Source organism: Arachis hypogaea, chromosome 9 (genome assembly GCF_003086295.3).
Source record: "Arachis hypogaea cultivar Tifrunner chromosome 9, arahy.Tifrunner.gnm2.J5K5, whole genome shotgun sequence".
Classification (NCBI taxonomy): Eukaryota; Viridiplantae; Streptophyta; class Magnoliopsida; order Fabales; family Fabaceae; genus Arachis; species Arachis hypogaea.
This window is the reverse complement of record NC_092044.1, coordinates 112842021-112862106: the sequence shown is the minus strand read 5'-3', so window position 1 is coordinate 112862106 and position 20086 is coordinate 112842021. Positions and strand designations below refer to the sequence as shown.

Sequence of the window (20086 nt, the reverse complement as noted above, 5' to 3'; positions counted from 1 at the left end):
CATCTATTTTTTATTACTAATCTCTATGCATCCATAGGACTATATCAATATATTCTTTAATAATAAAAAACTAATAATAATAACAATAATTTTGAAGCTTTTTTTTAACATTATTCTTACATAAAAACATCTTATATGCATATTTTTTCCCCCATTGACTTGAAATATTTTTATATTTTATAATAATCTTACAGTTAAAATCTTGTTTTATCAACAATTGAACCACAAAAGAAGCTAATTAAACTGTTTCAATCCAAATTATATCAAATTAAATCATATTCAAATTTTAAACTAAATCGAGAATTAAAATTTGATACACAATCAATTTAAAATTATTTTATACGTACATTCAATCATATAACGTTATATTAGTAAAAATAACTACTTTTTGTATTAACCATGTAAATAATCATCTAAAAAAACAGTTGTGATTGCACAACTGTATAAAATATTTAAAAATTATTTATTACAATGAATATTTTCAACAAATTTTATACTATACTAAATCTATCTATAAATTCGTTTATAGTATCCTATTTTTTATAATGGTCTATTCAGATCATAATATAAGGGATGGTTGTATCTTATATTTAACTTCTCAAGTCTATGAACTAAACTATCATTGCTTTTTAAGTGGGCACATGACTTAGATTTACCTTTTAGAAAATCACTAGTTGGTTTTTTAGATTTTTTTAAATTGTCAAAAATTAATTTATAAATTAAAATTGATTTTGTATAAAATTAATTTTGAGTATATATCTAAATAGGTCCCTTAGAAATTTTATATTGGACGTTTTTATCTCTAAAATTTTTTTATTACACTTAGATCCTTGAACTTTATAAAAATAAGATATATAGGTCCTTTTCTCATATTTTTAAAGACTTATTGGTCTAAGTGAAAATAATGGGTCATGCTAAAGTAGAAACTTATATGTCTTATTTTTGTAAAATTTAAATATCTCAACATAATAAATTTTTTTTAAAAAAAACAAAAATATCCGATGCAAAATTAATGAGGGACCTATTTAGATAGATACTCATTAATTTTTAAAAGAAAAATCAGTTTTAATGGTAAAGAACCCGTTTCAAAGAAAAAAATTAAAATTAGTTTGGTTTTATTAAAAAAGCTAATTATTTTTTAAATGATCGATTTATTAGTTTTGTAACTTGTTAATAATTAATTTTATTATTTAAAATTAGTTTGGTTTAATACCTTAATTCAAATTTTTAGTTAATCAAAAGTCAGGTTTGATTTTTTTTTTCTTAACCATGTTTACTGTTTAAAAAGAGATTTCGAACTTACTTTAAAATAGCGGTAGATAAAATTAAGGAAAAGTTAAATGGATATAGATAAATTAGTTGCTTTTGATTAGATTTGATACAAATTATTTTTTTATTTTAACTTAATTTTGACTTTGATTTTGTTGGACTAAAATTAATGTTATCTTTAACACAATGACAAAAAGATTTATACTATTATTAAATTAAATTTAAGAGTATAAGAATAAAATATTTTACCATTATCAAATAAAAAATATTATCTATGAATATTTGATTAAATATATATCATTTTAGATTTTAACTGAACTGTTTTTTAAAATCATAATTTAAAATTTGATTTACAGAATTGATTTATAAAAATAAAAAATTTCTTAGATATATTATAAAAAAAAATAAAAAAATTTACTCTATTTCATTCATATTTTGACATATCATTAAAATAATTTTTCACTCAAATCCAATCTAATCCAACACAAACTGCTCCCTATGGACGGGAGAGAATGTGAATAGATTCACTCTAATTGTAAAGACATGAAAATGAAAATATGTCTAATTCATATCGTTTGTGAGCCACGAAAAAACCATAGAGCCTGATAGCAGAGGCAGCATATTGAATAACAAATGTACCGGAATGAGAAGTAACAATCTACAAGTAAACTAAACCAGTGAACCATATGTCTACAAGTCTTTTCCCACAGAAACTGTAAGATTTTGGTTTCCTCCAACTCTAAGCTGGCAACAAGACACCTCTGGCCTAAAGTCTTTAGCTGAAGTTTAAGTGTGTGTTTGGATTCCAATGGAAATTTGAATAAAATTAATTTTACAAACTTGATTTTGATAAAAAATAAGTTTGTATTAAGTGATTTATGTTTGGCAATATTTATATCAAAATAGATTATAATAAAATAAATATTATTTGAATTACACTAAAAATCACTTTTAAATACAAAATTATTAAAATAGACATCAACTTAAATAATTTTTTGTATATTATTTTATTATTTTAATTTAGATATTTGAATAAATCTTATTAATTAATTTTATAATAAAATTAATATTTATATATTAAAATAAAAATAATATATAAAAATTGGTAAAATATACTTGTAATTAAAACTAATAAAATATAAATTTTAGAAAATACTAAAAATAATAAAAAAATTAAATATTTATTTTGGTGGTAATTGAAATAAATCAAAAAAAATTTATAATATTTTTTATATAGTATATTTTTAGTACTCTTAGTACTCTTTTTTAGTATGCTATAATCTTTTATTATTATTATTTACAATTAATTTTTTGTTTAATTTACTTTTTTAATAGGATCAATAAATTATATTATAAAAAATAATAAAAATAACACAAAAACATTATAATTATAAAAATGAATAATATCAAATAAATAATTAATAAAAAATAGTAAATAATAGAAAAAGATAATTCATATAAACAAGAATAATATAAATAATATAATAGTATGCATAAATGATAAAGTTGATAAAAGATAAATAAAGATTAAGTATTGATAACTAAAAGCCCGTTGGTGAAACGCGAAACGCAGACGTTTAAAATGGTTGCTTCTTAAAAACATGATTTTGAATATAAAATCACTTCTACGTTCATGAATAAAAAATTTGCCAAACCAAAAATTAAAACTTTCAAGATGTCTAAACGTATTTCTTCTTTTTAAACGCGTTTGCCAATCACACCCTAATTAGTTAACTCTTTATGTTTTTCACTCTATCGTATTTGCAAAAAATGGAAACAAATTTTATATTTCGACGGCCAAATATGCAGTACTAGTTACCATCATTCTGCTTTCACAGCACAAAGACAAAGCTTCGTTGAGGTCCTCCATGACAGATTTCAGGATATATCACTTATCAATAATACTGTACAAAGAATTAATAGGGTGCAAGCATGGAATCACTTCTCACTCAATGTCCGCCATCCTCGCTTTTCCTCCAAATGATGAATGGTATCTACTACATCCTGCTGTTGCAAAATGATTCTTCCCGAAACCATCAGTTTTCTCGCTCAAGATGCAATTGCATCAAATAGGACAGTTAATATCCTCAAAGATTTGATTGGCAATTCCTTGCTTCATGTTGGAGATCCATTCTACTTCAATAAAAAATTACTATCTTCCAACTTCAAATTGAACGAGTATGATACACGCCAGATTGGATATGGCTTGGGTTTTGGTATGAACAAATTTGACTCTGATCCGAGACCATACAATAACAACGTCACTGCCGAAAGTCTGTCCCTATATCCAAAAAGAAATGAAACGGGTAAGGCTGTAGGACAAGTCGTCAACAACAGTCCCTTCACCTTGCTCTTCTTACCCTTCCATTGAGATCCCTGTAGTTGACTACTCAGCTGTGATCCTTCTTACTTTTCTTTAGCAACTTGGACATGTGACTGATATACTCACTGCCTGACTGTTTTCCACCCATCAGCCACTGCAAGGCCTCAGCTGCAGCATCTTTTTCTGCACTTTTCTTATTGCTACAGGGTTGGCCCATTATCTGCATTCCATTGAACTCAACTGTAGCCCGAAACTGATTATTCTTCAATTGTTTAGTCTTGTAGCTGGGTGCAGCATATCCTGCTCTTGTGAGTAAGGTCTGGAGCTGACTTTTAGAATTATCACCCCCAGGGCCACTCTCAGTCCTTGAAATCGATGCTGGATGTGATGTGGCCATCACTGTTGACTTTGCTGGTTTAAAGACCCGACGACCAAATACAAATTTGCCTTCACATGTGTCTATGGAAATCAGCAACCGCACTGCTGATAGGAGTTCATCATACAAGTGTATGCTCATCTTTGGAAAAAGTAGCTGCCCAGTACAAGAGAAAAAATCAAATTAAATGTAAACATTAAGCACCAAAAATGCTACTTCCATCTACAACAAGAAATTGTTAGTTATCACAGAAAAGCTCTTAGCAGCATGAAATTAATATGTACTTACTTTTCTTTGAATTAAGTCATCAAGTTCTCTCTTTACACACTGGTACAGATCAGCAACAGGAGGTTCCATGAAGAACTCCAGATATCCTCCCAACATTTTTAGGTGGCCATCCTGAAAGAAAAGGATGGACTTCCGTTAAAATATCAGACGACTAGAGCATAGATGGGAACTGAAGCTGTACATCCTTTGGAATATTGAATAAAAATGAGAACCAATAACAAATCATGAAATCACATGGCACTCACAGCATCCCCTTTCAATAAGTTTCCACCAAACAGAAGCACCACTGCATCAGGCACAGCTGTTGAGTCGCGGAGGAAAACAGAGTTCACTTTTATCTTCTCATTAAAAAGTAACCATGGATATGGAATTCTAGTTTCCCGAGCATTGACGGAGTTCTAGAAAATGAAATATGAACATACAATTGAAAAGGGAAAGCAAAATCTTAGAAGAGTCAACATAAAAAATCCATCCAAAAGTTTGCAGAGAATTTACAACCACCAGCAAATTATGACTTGAATGAACTAACCGAATATAGGAGCACTTGACCATCCTCCATTGTTTTCAAAGAGAATGACTTTTCATTGTGCTGCACATGAAATTACACTTCATTTATTTTATGCAGTCCGAAAACAAGAACAAGAATATTCCACACAATGTCCCCCAAAAAAAAGACGCGCACACACACAAAAGAGGTGGTGAAAGTAACCCTTATTAATTATATTTTATTATTACACTCAATGAAACACTAATTACTTAATTTAAAATACTTTAACTGGGTATCTTCATATATACAATTATGTATGAAAATGTATAATCAAAATAAGCCCCACCCAGCCAGTAGATAAATCAGTGTCTTTCAAGAAAGTAACTTCAGAGAGAGCATAATCAATATTTATTTCTGTGAGCGTGGTTGTCAACAAGCATCAACTTTTGTGATAAAAGAGAGAAATGGAAAAGAACATCAGTAAATTGTCCCAACTTCCTCCACCATGAGTTAGAAGGGAAACGATTTCTTCAGTATATATTAAAAGAAGACATACCACAACAGCGCAAATTCCAGGATATAGACCATAGCAAATAACTGCCCGGATAAGATTCACATCACAGCTCCACAAGTTGCAGTTGGCTGTATTGCTATCAACTAATCCAATATCCTTGAGCAGGCATCTGAACTCTCTCCTAAGAGCATCAATAGCTTTCATTGATTGTGCTGAAAGAAAATTTTTCCAGCAATATTCACATCCTCCCATGTCTAATTCTGCATCTTTCCAACCCTCGTAAGCCTTTATAAGTGCAAGGTGGTCACTATATGCTCCAGCAAACTGAGATTTTGCTGCCTCTGCAAGCTACAGTGAAGAATGTAAAATATGTTCATGCCAAGAGAGAATATCAGTAAAGAAGAATTATCGGTGAAGTTTCAATTGGCCTCTAATAAAAATGGATAAAAAGGACTAGCATTTACACATCAGTCAGTCATAACACAGGAATAAACTTACGTCTTTTTTGTCCAGTGGTGTTAGGAAAGGATCTCTCACACTAAGACCAGCAGCCACAGTTAATATTGGATCCAGGCAATTGAAGATAGCCCCTAATATAAGCATCTTGCCAAGTTTGGGTTCCATGGGAAGCATTGTCAGATAGGACCCTGTCAATTCAAAGAGCAAGTGTAAGTGTTCGTCATATTGAGAGAGAGAGAGAGAGAAGGAGGCTAAGAAGGGATTTTCCTGATGGAAAAACCTACCTAGAGTAGTCAAATTCTCATTCTCATCCAAAGCCCCAATTATTTTCAAATACTCAATAGCATTTTGTACCTGTGAATAAAATTAATTAACCAAGATACTGAGATATAAATTTGTATTCAAATAATCAACACAATTAAATAAATTTGTCTATTTTAAAATTGTGCATGAAATGATGGTGTTCTAAACCATACAAGTATCGAATTTATCATTACCGCAAGGATCTCCGGAGACTGCAAAGCCCTAGACAAGAACTCAGGTATGCTTCCAAGTCTTAGACTTTTTATTTGCAGACACAGAGATTGCAAGGGTGTCCTCAAAATTTCTGGCAATTGATACTCAGCAAATGCATCATATACACATCTAGGATAGATATGGTAACACACTCCAGGTTGAACACGACCAGCTCTTCCTCGTCTCTAAGAATCAGTTAATAATAATAAAAACAACAACAAAAACAAAACAAACCATCCAGATATATAATGATGTGAGAAGCTAAAAAAAGGGTCTAAATATTCAAATGATTGGTGACAGGTACGAAATTAACTGAAAGTCTAGCCTCACCTGTTGGGCAGAAACCTTAGAGATCCATGTTGGAAGCAAACAGGGCGTGTTATTCAGTGCATCATATGATGTTTCTTTTGCTTTTCCGCAGTCAAGCACAAAAACAACGTCATTTATTGTGATACTCGTTTCAGCGATATTTGTTGCAAGCACTATTTTTCTTACTCCATCTTTGGGTTCTTCAAATATTAACCTCTGCATATCCAATGCAGAAAAAATATAATCCATCTAAATATTGTGAAACGCAATGCATATATTTAATTTATTCAACAGATTATGCATGTAATACATTGTGAATAGTAATTCCATACAAGGTATCAATAAGGGATTGTTGTGATGCAAACATCATTGACCTTTTTATTTCAAACTAAAAATTCCTTTATTATGACAGTATATCTATAGCAGATCTGATGATCCAGAGTAATTACTACATCAACTTAAACGGAAATCCATCAACAGACAAAAGCATTACCTGTTCTGAACTGCCCATTGAGCCATGACAGGTAAGCAACAAAACTCGATTTGGATCTCCTAAGACAGGATGAGCCAAAAACTTCTCTTTCAAAGTGCTTATATCATCCCATCCAGTCATAAAAACTAAAACAGCACCAGGCCTTTCATTCTCACATATCATGCATAGGATATATTCTATGAGACTAAATCCAATACAATCAGGATTCCAACACAACAAAGACTCCTGTGTCTGTGGGCTGTAATCTTTGAAATCAGCAGCTCTAATAGCATCCTGGTCATGTTTTTCAAAATGAACCGAAACTAAGAAATTACTATACAATCAACAATCAACTGAAGTTCAAATTTCAAGATTACCTCGACAACATAAGCAATTTGGCTTTTCCTCTTTCTTGGGACCTGTTTGTTCATTTTCCACATCCTTTCTTGACCATAATCATCAATTTGATTAGAAGTTGTCAATCTGTAGCCCGTCATTTCAAGAATGTCCTCCAAAAAATGAGTTCTAACGGGATATGTGAAGCCCTATTAGTAAGCACATCCACCAAACCAATAAGAAATAGGAAAACTTCTAAACTTTGGCACCAAAATATTATCCTATTCCTTTCATTCAGCAAACTAGGAATATAATTTAGAATGAACATGCATTTTAATTATTGAAAAATAGAGTGGTAGCAGTTTAGTCCTCGAAAATCCAAATATAATATCATAACAGCCATAAAATGATTTTGACATCAAATAGAACCCTAAAGTATGTCACATCCATATTTTAGGGACTAAAGTAATATCACACTTTAATTTCTGCAGACCTATTTGATGTCAAACAACTAATAAGGACTATTGTGATACATTAATTTTCAGGGACACATTTGATGTCAAAAATTTAGTGACTAAAATTCATGACACAAAATTTCAAGGATCAAAATGAATGTTTACTCTACAGTTAATAATGTTTAAACCCAAATAAATAGAATAAAAACTTCTTAATGCTAAAACTCTTAAGCAATTGTATTCCAATAATGAAGATATCATGCTTAGTTTGCTCCCATACACTCCATACTTCCAAACAGTCTCATTCTTATATTTCCTACATAGATCATCAAGACCCATTAACCCTATAGAAAACCCAAAGGCACAACTATCCCCCATGACAGCCCAAATTGGGAATATATTCAGTTCTTGTGACAAACCGGAATATTCATAACTGGTGCCCCATTAAAGTAAGAAGAGAAGAGCTCTGAATCTAGGGTAGCACTCATCAAAATCAGTTTCATTTCAGGTCGGTGCGGAAGGAGATCTTTAAGGACGATAAGCAGAAAATCTGTCATGAAAAACAAGAATATGAATATGCAAATATCTTTTGAAACCTAAACAGTAAAATCAAGTTCAAATTCTACCTTCATTCATGCCACGCTCATGAATTTCATCCACGATAACATGAGTTACACCTGTTAAGTTTCTATCAGCTAGCAATCTTCTTAATAAGATGCCCGTGGTGCAAAAGAGAAGATGGGTATCTCTCCCCTTCATACCCTCCAATCGAACTTTATATCCAACCTTTCACAAAGAGAGAAAAAGAGAAAGAAAAAAGAACAAGAACAAGCAACAGACATGAGAAAAAACTAAAATTCCCAAGGAAACAGAGACGAGTCATAGGCAGGAAGATAATAATGGTTTTTGGACAAGGAACTCACAGATTCACCCAATTTCTCCCCTCTCTCGTAGGCAACCCTTTCAGAAACAGACATAGCTGATATGCGTCTTGGTTGTGTGCATATGATATTACAAGCAGCTCCTCGAACTGATTCTATCTCAGATTCTAAAATAAACTGTGGAATTTGAGTTGTCTTGCCACAACCTGTTTCGCCTGAGATGACAACTACCTGCACAATATGACATTTAATAATTAAAAATTTTAATATCCAAGAGCATGTGCCATGGTGCATGCTTTTTTGCTGATGATACCATCCTTATGGGAGAGTCAAAGAAAGACCTAAATAAGAAGTTGGATTTATGGAAGAAGCTCTAAAAGTGTATGGTCTGCACATAAGCCGTAGCAAGACGGAATATATGGAATGTAAGTTCGGTCGTCGAAGGGAAAACCCTAATACAGAGGTGAAAATTAGAGAAAACATCCTATAAAAAATTAAAAGTTTTAAGTATCTTGAGTACATCATACAGGATAATGGAGAGATTGAACAAGATGTGAATCATAGGATCCAAGCAGGTTGGTCAAAATGACGGAGTGCATTTGGTTTTATATGTGACAAAAAAATGTCTTTAAAACTTAAAGGTAAATTCTATCGCACTGCTATCAGACCAACTACGCTTTATGGTACAGAATGTTAGGCGGCCAAAGGAGAGCACGAACATAACTTAAGTGTAGCAGAGATGAAGATGTTGAAATGGATGAGTGATCATACGCGATTGGATAGAATAAAGAACGAAGATATAAGAGAGAGAGTTGGAATAGCACCTATTGTGGAAAAGATGGTAGAATCGCGTATCAGTGGTTTGGATATGTGAGAAGAAGACCGACAGAGCACCCAGCCAGGAGAGTAGATGAGATAGAAAATGGACAAGGGTGAAAGGCAGAGGAAGATCTAAGAAGACCATCCATGAGGTGGTCAAACGAAATCTACATATAAACGGCTTTTCTGTAGACATGATACATAATAGAACTTAATGGCGTCGTTTGATCCATGTAGCTGACCCTACCTAGTGGGACAAGACTTCGTTGTTGTTGTTGTTTTTGTTTGAAGTAGTAGTAATAATAATAATAATAATAATAATAATAATAATAATAATAATAATAATAATAATAAGATTGAAATTAAGACTATGAATTACTGTTAAGTCACATTACCAAAATGTACTAAGAAATTGACTAATATTTTTCATTTAAAAAATGACATGATAATTTTACCGAAATAGTTTGTGAATATACACAATAGAGCCTCGACAAAAGGAATAGCATACAGCTTGTAATTAGCCAGTGATTAAAAATAACAAAATACCATTACTCAACAAACCTGATTTCTTGATAAGAGAGACAATATTGCTTCTTTCTCTTTATAAGCAGGGAGACTCCTGCGAAATTCTAGCATTCTTCTTCCTTCTGGAGATTCCTGAAATGGTAAGGGAGGATGTAAAGGACCCCCAAGCCATTTTGTTTCATTCCACTGGTTTCAAAACCTCATTACATATCCTTGAAAAACATCAAATAGAGTATTACACCCCATCGATATGCAGCATAAATCCAAAAAACCTTTATCTATAAGCACTTGTAGAGTACAAATGCTAACCAAATTGACAGCCACAAAGCAATTAAAAATACAAAAAAAAAATTAATGTAAAACCACATAACTTGGGCACAAGTAACAATAATTATTTTATAAACTAGTTAATTGATGGAACCATCATCCTAACTTCCTGAGCCTTAACTGTGACTTGTCATCTTTATGAAAACTGAATAAATGGTTTCACAAATCACAACTGCACAATCCCTTTCAAGCCCTAGCAGTGGAAATTCAACAGGTACCATTCCATAAGCAGATTAGATGGAAGTAGTAATAAATTAAAAAATGCACTCAAGCCCAACCACAGAACAGTAATACATATGCCATTATTCTATATTTTACGGGATGTAACCTGCCATGCTTGCTGCTGATCATGCATTTGCAAGCTCCTCCGCCTAAGTATTTTCTCCCCAACAGCCTTACTAGATGCAAGTGGCTCAGGGTGCTCAAAAAGCCCTTCATCTGTACCAATACTACTGTTACTGCTTGATCTTGTAAATGATACATCTGAAAAGCTTTCCTTCATCTTGGACTTTCGGGTAAGGTGTTCCTCAAAGTATGCATCAACTCGCCTTAACAAAGTTATAGGCATGCTCACCTGTCAAGTCTTGAAAGCTTTACTAAGGCTGATTTCATATATAAATTTTCCACGAGAGTTTCATCAAGATATATGATCTAAGTTCCTTAGGCTTCAATCCAGTAAAGAAAATAAAAGAAATACAACATTGGAAAGAAGAAAAGCAAGAACATTTGGGATAACTTCAGTTTCTGTTTAATGTCTGCAATCAGAGCAAGGGGAAAAGTGGAGAAACCAACTATATCAGTGTAATATACCTCCCTCTGCGGCCGCCTATCATCCAAGTCATATCTATAGTTTGGAAGTGGAACCTTACTGAAGACAACAACCTTTGCATACATGTGGCTGCCATAAATACAAGTAATTGAGATTTCCAACAACAAAGACCAAGACAAATTGATATAACACATGCATTAATAGTCAGGTCTGAAAATAAATTTAAACAAAAAAGCTATAAAATAAAAATGCAGAATACCTATACAACCCCATTCTGCTTGCCAAAAGCGCAATTTGATCAAAATCACGCCTATCCTTTTTCTCCCTGGACAACAACTCTTGCTTACTCTTGTCGTTTAAGAGCAAGGTTAGCTTCCTCTTCCACTCATCAACATTATCATTTGGTGAAGCACTCTGGCAAGCAAATTTTGAAGCAGCAACCGCAAGAAATGAGATATTATTCATCAAAATCAAATTCCACTTAACAGGTATATACACTTTTATAGCAAGAAATCCTCCACATTTGATTAACCAATAATTCAAGATATTCCATACAGAGAACCTTTACGTTAACAAAAACAAACAAACGAAAAACTGCTATATAAATAAGCTCACCCGAAATGAGGGAGCCTCGAATTCACGATCGGAGCCTTCCTCGGAAACCACGTCGTCGTAAGCTGAAACAAAGCGCGAATTCCCCTTGTCAGGAATTTGCTCCGGCAACGTCGTTTGCGAGCGATGCACAGTGGTAGGAGCAGCTGAAGCAACGGGTCTAGGGTTTAGAGCTGCACCACGGTGATCGCGGAGCTTGGCTACAGAGGGAGCGGAGGAGTTGTAATTGGCGGAAGTGATGACGGAGCGGAGGCGGTGGTGCGGGGGAACGTAAATGGCGCCATAAGAGGACAGCGTAGGGCGGTCCTTCATGGCGTGAATCGAAGGTTTTAGGGCTTTGGCGGTCAACAAAGAAGGTTGTGAAGAAGAGAGAATAATGAAGGGCATACAAACTGAGCTAGGTCACTATATACGGCGTCGTTTTGCAAGTTTCGCGGTTCTTTTTTCAGCACTACTTTCAATGGCTCTTTCTTGTTGCTGCTGTTGCTTCTTCTTCTCCTTCTTCTTCAGCTTCAGCTTCAATTGTTTCTAGTTTTTGGATTGGGTTTGCAGTTTGCGGGAACCAACGAACAAGTGAGTCACAGTGACAACGAGACGAGATGAAGCGATGCCTCTCTCCACCGCAACGCGCCACGTCACACTCCCATACCCGCCGAATCAATTCCATACCATATTCATTCATACATTTTCACTCTCACTTTGAATTTTTAATCATTTAATTTCATATTCCATTTATAAATTAACTTGTTAAGTAAAATACTTTTACTAATATAACAAATTCACTATATATATATTTGCATATCTGAAATAAGATAAATCACGTTATTATTGTATGATGAAGTTCAAATCAGCATTTCATGATTATTAAATATTACATGGCCAAGAGGCTGTATGAAATATGAATATCGACCTATGTGATTATTACAAATTTTTTTTATCTAGTACTGTATCAAAATATTTTTTTTAATTCGCAAAATTAAATTATTTTATATATTTAAAGAAAAAACTAAAACGTTTACGAGTAGAACGTTTTTGTTTTGGGCCCTGTCCCCTTCAATAGCAGGGCTTTTCTCTGGTCAACTGCAGGCCTCCAGAAGACCAAAATACTCATGAGAATAATGGGCCTTAACTTCTGAATCAAACATAACATTTCGGTTTACTCAGATTGGGCCTATTCTCTAATCCAAAGAAACATTGGACTTAATTCAGATTTCCCTATATTTCAAGTCCCCTTTCTCTATTTCTTCATTTTATTTTTTTCTCCAAGTTTTTAATTTAATCTCATTAAGCCCATTGAAGATTTTTTTAATAAAAAAAAAGCACTTTCTCAACCACTAGAATTTAAACTCGAACCAATGGCTCAGTCGATGATTCAACTCACCCTTCTACTTAAAACAAATTAAGTGTTTAAATCTTATTTTATATATACAATAACTTATTGATTAGTCCGTAAATTACTGAATTAATTCTGACCTGTAATATCGTAGGAAAACAACTAGTCTACTACCATAGTTATTCTAAATTTATAATCCAACCCCACTTTGATTTAATCCTTTTCATGTTCACATAAATTTCTTATCCACTACTTCCTCGGATGCTGATGAACCCTTAGCTTGTTTGAAATATCCTATATTATTAATAAAACAAAAATTTTTTAAAAAATTGTCCGTTCAAAATGATCCAATGTTTGAGAAGAAATAATAATTAAACAGTTGCCACCGCCATCAACGGCAGCATCCAAGGTTACAGAGACTGTTTAAATAAAATTAAAAATTGCATGTATATATATATATTTGTTGTGATAAATAAAAGCAGGGACTGAGATGAAACTGAATATAGAAGACAAATGGGCATTGTAGGAAACTTGTTGCATGTGACTGTGACAATAATATTGGCGGTGAAATGGCTAAGGTTCATTGACCCTTGTATATTCTATACCAATTGGATTTCTTTCCCAAAGCCGTTTCCTTTGTATTCAAATTACATCATATGCTAATATATATAATAATATCTTCTGAACTAATCTGTGTGTTTTTCTTCCTCTCAAAGAAACCAATCCAAAATATATTAAAGAGATCAGAACATATTTCTGCCACCACTTTGGAAGTGAACAAATTAAACAACCTTTCTATGTCGTTAAATGTGATTAGAGATTAGAGATGTCGGATCAATGTTTTAAATATTTTACTTTGTACTTAATGTTCCACTTTGCATGCATATCAATTAATTTTAAAATAATACATAATAATAAGTAGAGCAAAATTGAGATCAATTCTGCTAAGGAATCAATTAGAAGTGTAGTTAGCCAATTACAGCTAATTAGTTAGAATAAAAAAAGTTTTAATTACTCTATCGGTTTCTTTAATTTCACTAAATTTTCAATTAGATCCTTATATTTTTTTTTTATTGAGTCTCTATATCATATCAGATCGTGTAGTTAAGTTCTTACCGTGACAAAAACGATAGAATTAACAGAATATTTCATTAAACAAAACGAATATGTCTAACACTTTACTAAATATTATGTATATTTTAATAAAATATTTTATTAATTTCAACGTTTTTGTCACGATAGATATTTACTTACAAAATCTAATATGGTATAGAGACCTAACTGAAAATTCGATGAAATTATAAAGACCGACAGAATAATTAAACCTAAAAAAACCGTTTCATTATTCTAATTTTTTGAATTTCAAAATTAGAAAATAAGAGAAATTGATTGAGTTGACTTATGACTTATAATAAGAGAAATTAGAAAATAAGAGATAGATGAGAATGAGACATTGATTTACCTGTGGGGGTATGCTTATAAATAATTTACACACAAAAAAAACACAATGGAATCTGAGCAAATTAGGTTATGAGACAGGCTGGGCAGGGGTCCCCATTAAAGTGTCGCTAATTCAAAAGGGAAAAAAATTGATGAGAGAACATTTGAACCTCATTAATTAAAAACGTTTAAAGTAGAGAAATCTAACGCATTGCTTGCTGGGTTCCAAGAGAAAGACATTTAAAGTCAGAAGTGACTGTTTTGTTGTTGTGTTGTTGTCTGAATTAAGCTCTATTCATATATGTATATAGCAAACGTTATTGATTGTTTTGTGGCCTTAATTTGCAAACTGTTACGAAAATGACTCCAATGTTAGTGCTTGTGTTGGGCCACCTGCACATTGTGGCCAGGGAAATCCTTAGCCATAACTCATCACTAATAATATACTATATGATATGACATGTAATTAGGAACATGTATATATCTTGAATTCGACATAAGAAAATGCCAGCCAGGTTAAGAGCTACTTAAGTGAATACTTGTCTTGCACTTGTCCAATTTTTTCTTCTTCTTCTTCTTTTTTTCCATGTCCTCATTCAGTGGTGGGAATCACATTGTTGCATTGTTTGAATTTTGAACTCCTTCTAATCGGATCTTAGCTTTGTTGAACACATAAAGTTGTGTTAACCATGTTATAACTGAGATTTGTTAGATGAAAATTTAGTCGAATTATTCATATCATTTAATAACTCTTAGATATCAACTTCAGGTGAAGTTGACTACACTAAGTTTTCACCTGTAATAATGTAATAAAATTTTAAAGAGCGAAAACTCAATTTGATTTTTATTCATTCACACGAAGGACAATATAATTTTTTTTAAGACAATACAATCTCTGATATTATTATTTTGAGATAATGTAATTTTTATATTAAAAATATCTGTTAAATTTTAATTAAAATTAATTTAGTAACAATTTTATTTATAATAATTTGTGAGGATTTTAACGAATGTCCTTATTTTTATGTGTATAGAATTGTCTAATATAAAAAGAGTGTAGTTATTAAAGAGTAATTTAAGAACATTGGTAAAGAGAATTAAAAAAAAATCTTCTAATAAATTCAACAAAGATAGAAATTAAAACTTAGTAAATTTATGTTTAATTTAATTTGTTTATGTTATACTTTATACTTCTGGAATTTCATATTTTTTACAAGTGGCCTGTTTTGTTAAAAAAAAATGCATATTATACCAAATTTCTTTTTCTGTTTTCTAAGGAACAAACAAGTGTAGAAAAAGCTTTAGCTTCCCACACCAACTTTATGAAAATTAAAAGAATAATTTAAAAAAAGAGAGAGAAAGAAAATAGTGTTTAGATAAGATTCAATCCTGCTGTATGAGAACATGAAACACTATTATTTTGAAACATGATAATAAACACTTTAAAAAGATTTTTGTTGATAACTTGGTGAGGTAGGACAAGATGATACTTGAATAATACAACTCATAAAAAAATGTAAATGTGTGTAATATCTTCCATGCATCAATACAAGTGGTAGGAGATTATATCATCCAAGTTTTTTAAGGTTGACATGGCCAAATTCAGACAGATATTTATATATAGATATATAATGATTAATTGAATAATTAATTTTTAAAATACACACAATATATATATGAGCTAATTAATCTCGATGATTTGATATTTAATATTAAACTGTACAAGTCAAATTCCATGCGCATCAACTAATAATGTGAGCAACACCTACTTTATATCCTTAAAATGAATGTTATGTGATTGAGATTGTTCCATTAGATTAAATAATTAATATTGTAACCTTTTAGTTGTTCTTTAATTATTGTAGAAAGCATATGAGTGGCAAACCAACCCCACGATCCGGTTAAAGTAAACCTGCTTTCTTCCTTAATTTGATCCTTTGGAAACACAGGCTATAAGGCCTATCGTTTCATTCTTTTCACCCACAAACAATAATAAGAGGGGGAAAAAATAAAGTAAAAAGTATCTTTTTAAGTTTCACATTATTATTATCTTCTTGTTTCATTTGAAGATTTTGTTTCTTCATAAATAATTGTATGCTTGTTTTTAATCTTATTTTGTGACATGTTATATTGACCAACTAACGCACCTAAATTTCTTTTAAGGAAATGAAAGTAATTTGGTGAATAAATATACAATAATAAATTTGAACTAATTAAGCTTTGATTGGGAAATTGGAAGTTAGAAATTCTTTTGTAAAATATCATATTTTAAACATGATAAGATATGCAATCACTTACTAAATTATAGAGAAACTCATGCATTAAAAGTGATTTAATATTTTTTTACGATATTTTTTAATATATTAAATTAAAAATTAATCCGTCGTAAATAAAAATTATATTTAAAAATTCACTACTTATAATTAATTACTACATACATAAAATATAAGGAAAAGTATATAGAATTAACTCCAAATCAGCCAAGAATTAAACAACTTAGTTAATTATAAATATAGTAATTAGTTTTATTTATTTATGATTTAAAATATTGATTATTAAATGTTTCACCACATTCAAATTAGGAGGAGATACGTTTAATATTATTGTAACGTGAATCACGGAAATTGATTCAATTAGTTTATATCTTTTCACTCTCGTTCACTCTCCAAATGCCTAAAACATGATAAATCAGAAAATCGATTCAGAACCATCCAATTTACAAAAAAAAAGAAATATCTTAATGCCTAACATAAACACCATTTACGTAAAAATTTTGAATTCACCCAAAAACATTTGACTGATTTTTTACTAAAACCATCTTGATTCTTTAGCATTATTAAAAATATAATTTACAAATTTTTAAATTTCAACACTTACTTTAAAAATATTAATTAATTACCGGACCAATCCAAATTCTTTAATACTAAAAACTAAATCTTATTATGTATGTCTAGTTTAGGAATAATTGTTTTAAGGCCTAATCTAGGAGGTGGGAACTGCAGCATGCATGTATCCCTTTCATATGCCGGCCTTCTCGTCACTTCCACATCATTTTCAAACTCATTCGTAATTATTATTTGTTAATAAAATATTAAACTATTCAAATAACTTATCATTATTAGTTCATCCCTCCATAATATAGTGTGGCTATAGTCTATAAGTCTTTCTATGGTCAATTGATAGGTGATAATGCCATATTATTATTGCACATGACATGACACCTCTCATTACACATAGCATGAAAAAAATTTTAAAGGTTAATTATGTCATTATTAGATAAGCTTAATTGCACCTTTTGAAATTAAGAGCGCATAAAAAGGTGTTGAAAGTTGAAACAAAGCTATATAGGGTTTAATTCAAATAATCATCACCTCTACAATATCCTACTACGTACCTTTTTTTTTTCCAGTTAAATAACCTTTACTTGCTTTTCTTTCATTTATTATCTCTTAATTATGTGTTCCATTTTATTGCATGCTTACTGAATGATAATCTTAGTGTAATAAAAAGGTGGTGGCAGCTTAGCGGGGGGAGGGAAGTGATATAATTGCTACCTCCTTTTATGTGTATGTAAGTCAAAAGTTTAGGTTTTTTTTTTAAGTTATGGTAAGTATATATTAAAATTAATTATTAAAATTAGTTATTAATATAAAATATATATTAAAAATAAATTCATTTATAAATATATCTATAGATATATAAATACATAATAATTTATTTTAGTGTATAAATTCTATTTTTATTTAATTTTATATATATTTTTTTATTAAATTTTATTTTTTCTAATTTTCACTCTACTTTTCTTTTTCACCTAGGAATGGCAACCCCACTCAAATTCGCGGGTATCCACTCCGCTCTTACCTGCTCGGGGCGGGTTTTGAGCAAGGCGGGTCTTTAGGAGGAGCGGGACGGAATCGGATTTAGGTAATATTTGTCCTTACCCACCCCGATATATATAATATATATAATATATGTAAAATAATTAGTAAATAATTAATAATATTGTATTATATTTAAATTTTTACTTTAATTATTTGTGTTATCTAATGATGGTTATATAAGTTTTAAAATTTAATTTTATTTATTAAATTTTAATAATTATAGGAGTGGATAGGAGCGAGACGGGTACCTACAGGAGCAGATTAGAGTTCAATATTTTACTACTCGCTGATAGAAACGGAACAAATTTTATGCAAATTATTGTACGACAGGACAAAGTCAGATAGAGTAAAACCCGCCCCGATGCCTCTCTATTCCCACCACTCTCTCTCATAGCTTGCGAGGAACTTCTTATTAATTATATCGCGATCGATGGTTCATCTTTCTGTTTAATTGTTGGTTTATTTCTAAAGTTTAGACATTAATTAAGGACATTTTAGTTAATGAATAAAAAATTATATGATAATGCATGATGGAACAATGATCATTATTACTATACTTAGATTTTAGATGTCCTTCATGATTCTAGTCTCTAGATATCAACAAATAAAGTCAAGTAGTCAAATGCGTGCAAATTAGATATCCTAAATCTTTCCTTTAAAAAGAACAACAATGTTAAACCTACGATAAAATTAATTATTAAAATTAAATATTATATATTTGTGTATAAATATATATATTATTTAATTAATTTTTAATATATATTTTATATTTTAATATATATTTTATATTACTAACTTATTTTTTTATTAATTTTAATATATATATATAAACAGTATTTTTTATAATTCAAATCTAATTAGGATTTGCATTGCATTGGGGTAGCTAGGTAGCTCCCACCACAAAATAGTTTCCACTTTGGAATGATGAAGTTCTTGCTTTAGTTACCACATTTTTTTCATATGATTTATAAAATGTGCTGACGCATATATTTTTATCGTGATCTTGTTTAAGAGACAAATTAAATTCGAAAAGTGATGTTGAATCCTTTTAAACAATTTAATTTTATACCTATTTGAGATGCATCCAATGATTATAAAGATGTATCTTTTTTGACTAGCGAGCTAGCTAGGATGCATATATTATTATATATATTCTTAGATACACAGTGAAGTATGCATGCATATGCTATATATGCTTTACGACTATCGTAAGTATGAAAGGGTAATTAATTGTTGAGTTTATTTGACCGAAAAAGATCATGCATGCGTGTTAAAGTGGTGTTTAAGATCGGATATGGTGACCAAATTTCCTACCAAATCACAGAGTCAAATTAAAACATAATCTTAGCGGGGCATAGTAAGGTGAGAATGTGAGATCTTAACTTATGCAGTGTGCTTTTCACGTTTAATTAATTTGTATTCACACGTGATCACATTAAGATTAAGAGAAAGTGTAGGGGAGAACGTTTTTTTCTTTTAATTATGTAAATAATAGGTTAAAAAAATTAATTTTAATTTTAAAATTTAAATTTTGAATTAATTAAATTTATTTATGTTTAGTAGGCTTGAGATGTAGTCTATATATAGTTTTTTTTAGGGTAATGTAATTGTACAGTGAGTATAATGGTTATATAATTTTGGTAACAATTATTAGGTGACGCTATCAACATTTAAAAAGTGTAATTTTATTTTTAA

The 20086-nt window shown here is 30.8% G+C and overlaps 1 protein-coding gene across 2 annotated transcripts; it reads right to left on the bottom strand.

Moving 5' to 3' along the window:
• Positions 1-3029: 3029 nt before the first annotated feature.
• On the bottom strand, positions 3030-12462 carry LOC112712023 (DExH-box ATP-dependent RNA helicase DExH5, mitochondrial). Of its 2 annotated transcripts, XM_025764797.3 has the most exons (20): positions 11741-12462; positions 11385-11539; positions 11167-11254; positions 10685-10930; positions 10066-10161; positions 8728-8916; positions 8431-8590; positions 8224-8354; positions 7391-7558; positions 7035-7307; positions 6563-6757; positions 6214-6417; positions 6001-6070; positions 5756-5904; positions 5300-5605; positions 4786-4845; positions 4502-4654; positions 4257-4367; positions 3630-4124; positions 3030-3550 (listed from the first exon to the last, which is right to left on the bottom strand). In XM_025764797.3, the coding sequence occupies exons 1-19, from the start codon at positions 12122-12124 to the stop codon at positions 3660-3662; spliced, it is 3603 nt and encodes a 1200-aa protein (XP_025620582.1). In that variant the 5' UTR covers positions 12125-12462; the 3' UTR covers positions 3030-3550; positions 3630-3659. The 2 variants fall into 2 exon arrangements, with proteins under 2 accessions (XP_025620582.1, XP_072059622.1); XM_072203521.1 differs by lacking the exon at positions 11167-11254 and having other exon boundaries at positions 3030-4124; positions 11741-12388.
• Positions 12463-20086: the final 7624 nt, after the last annotated feature.

Coding starts and splice junctions, on each gene's coding strand:
- LOC112712023 (XM_025764797.3), bottom strand. CDS start 12,124: ATGCCCTTCATTATTCTCTCTTCTTCACAACCTTCTTTGTTGACCGCC. Junction 10,162..10,684: donor ATCAGCAGCAAGCATGGCAG/GTTACATCCCGT, acceptor TTACCATTTCAG/GAATCTCCAGAAGGAAGAAG. Junction 4,655..4,785: donor GTCAAGTGCTCCTATATTCG/GTTAGTTCATTC, acceptor TTCATTTTCTAG/AACTCCGTCAATGCTCGGGA.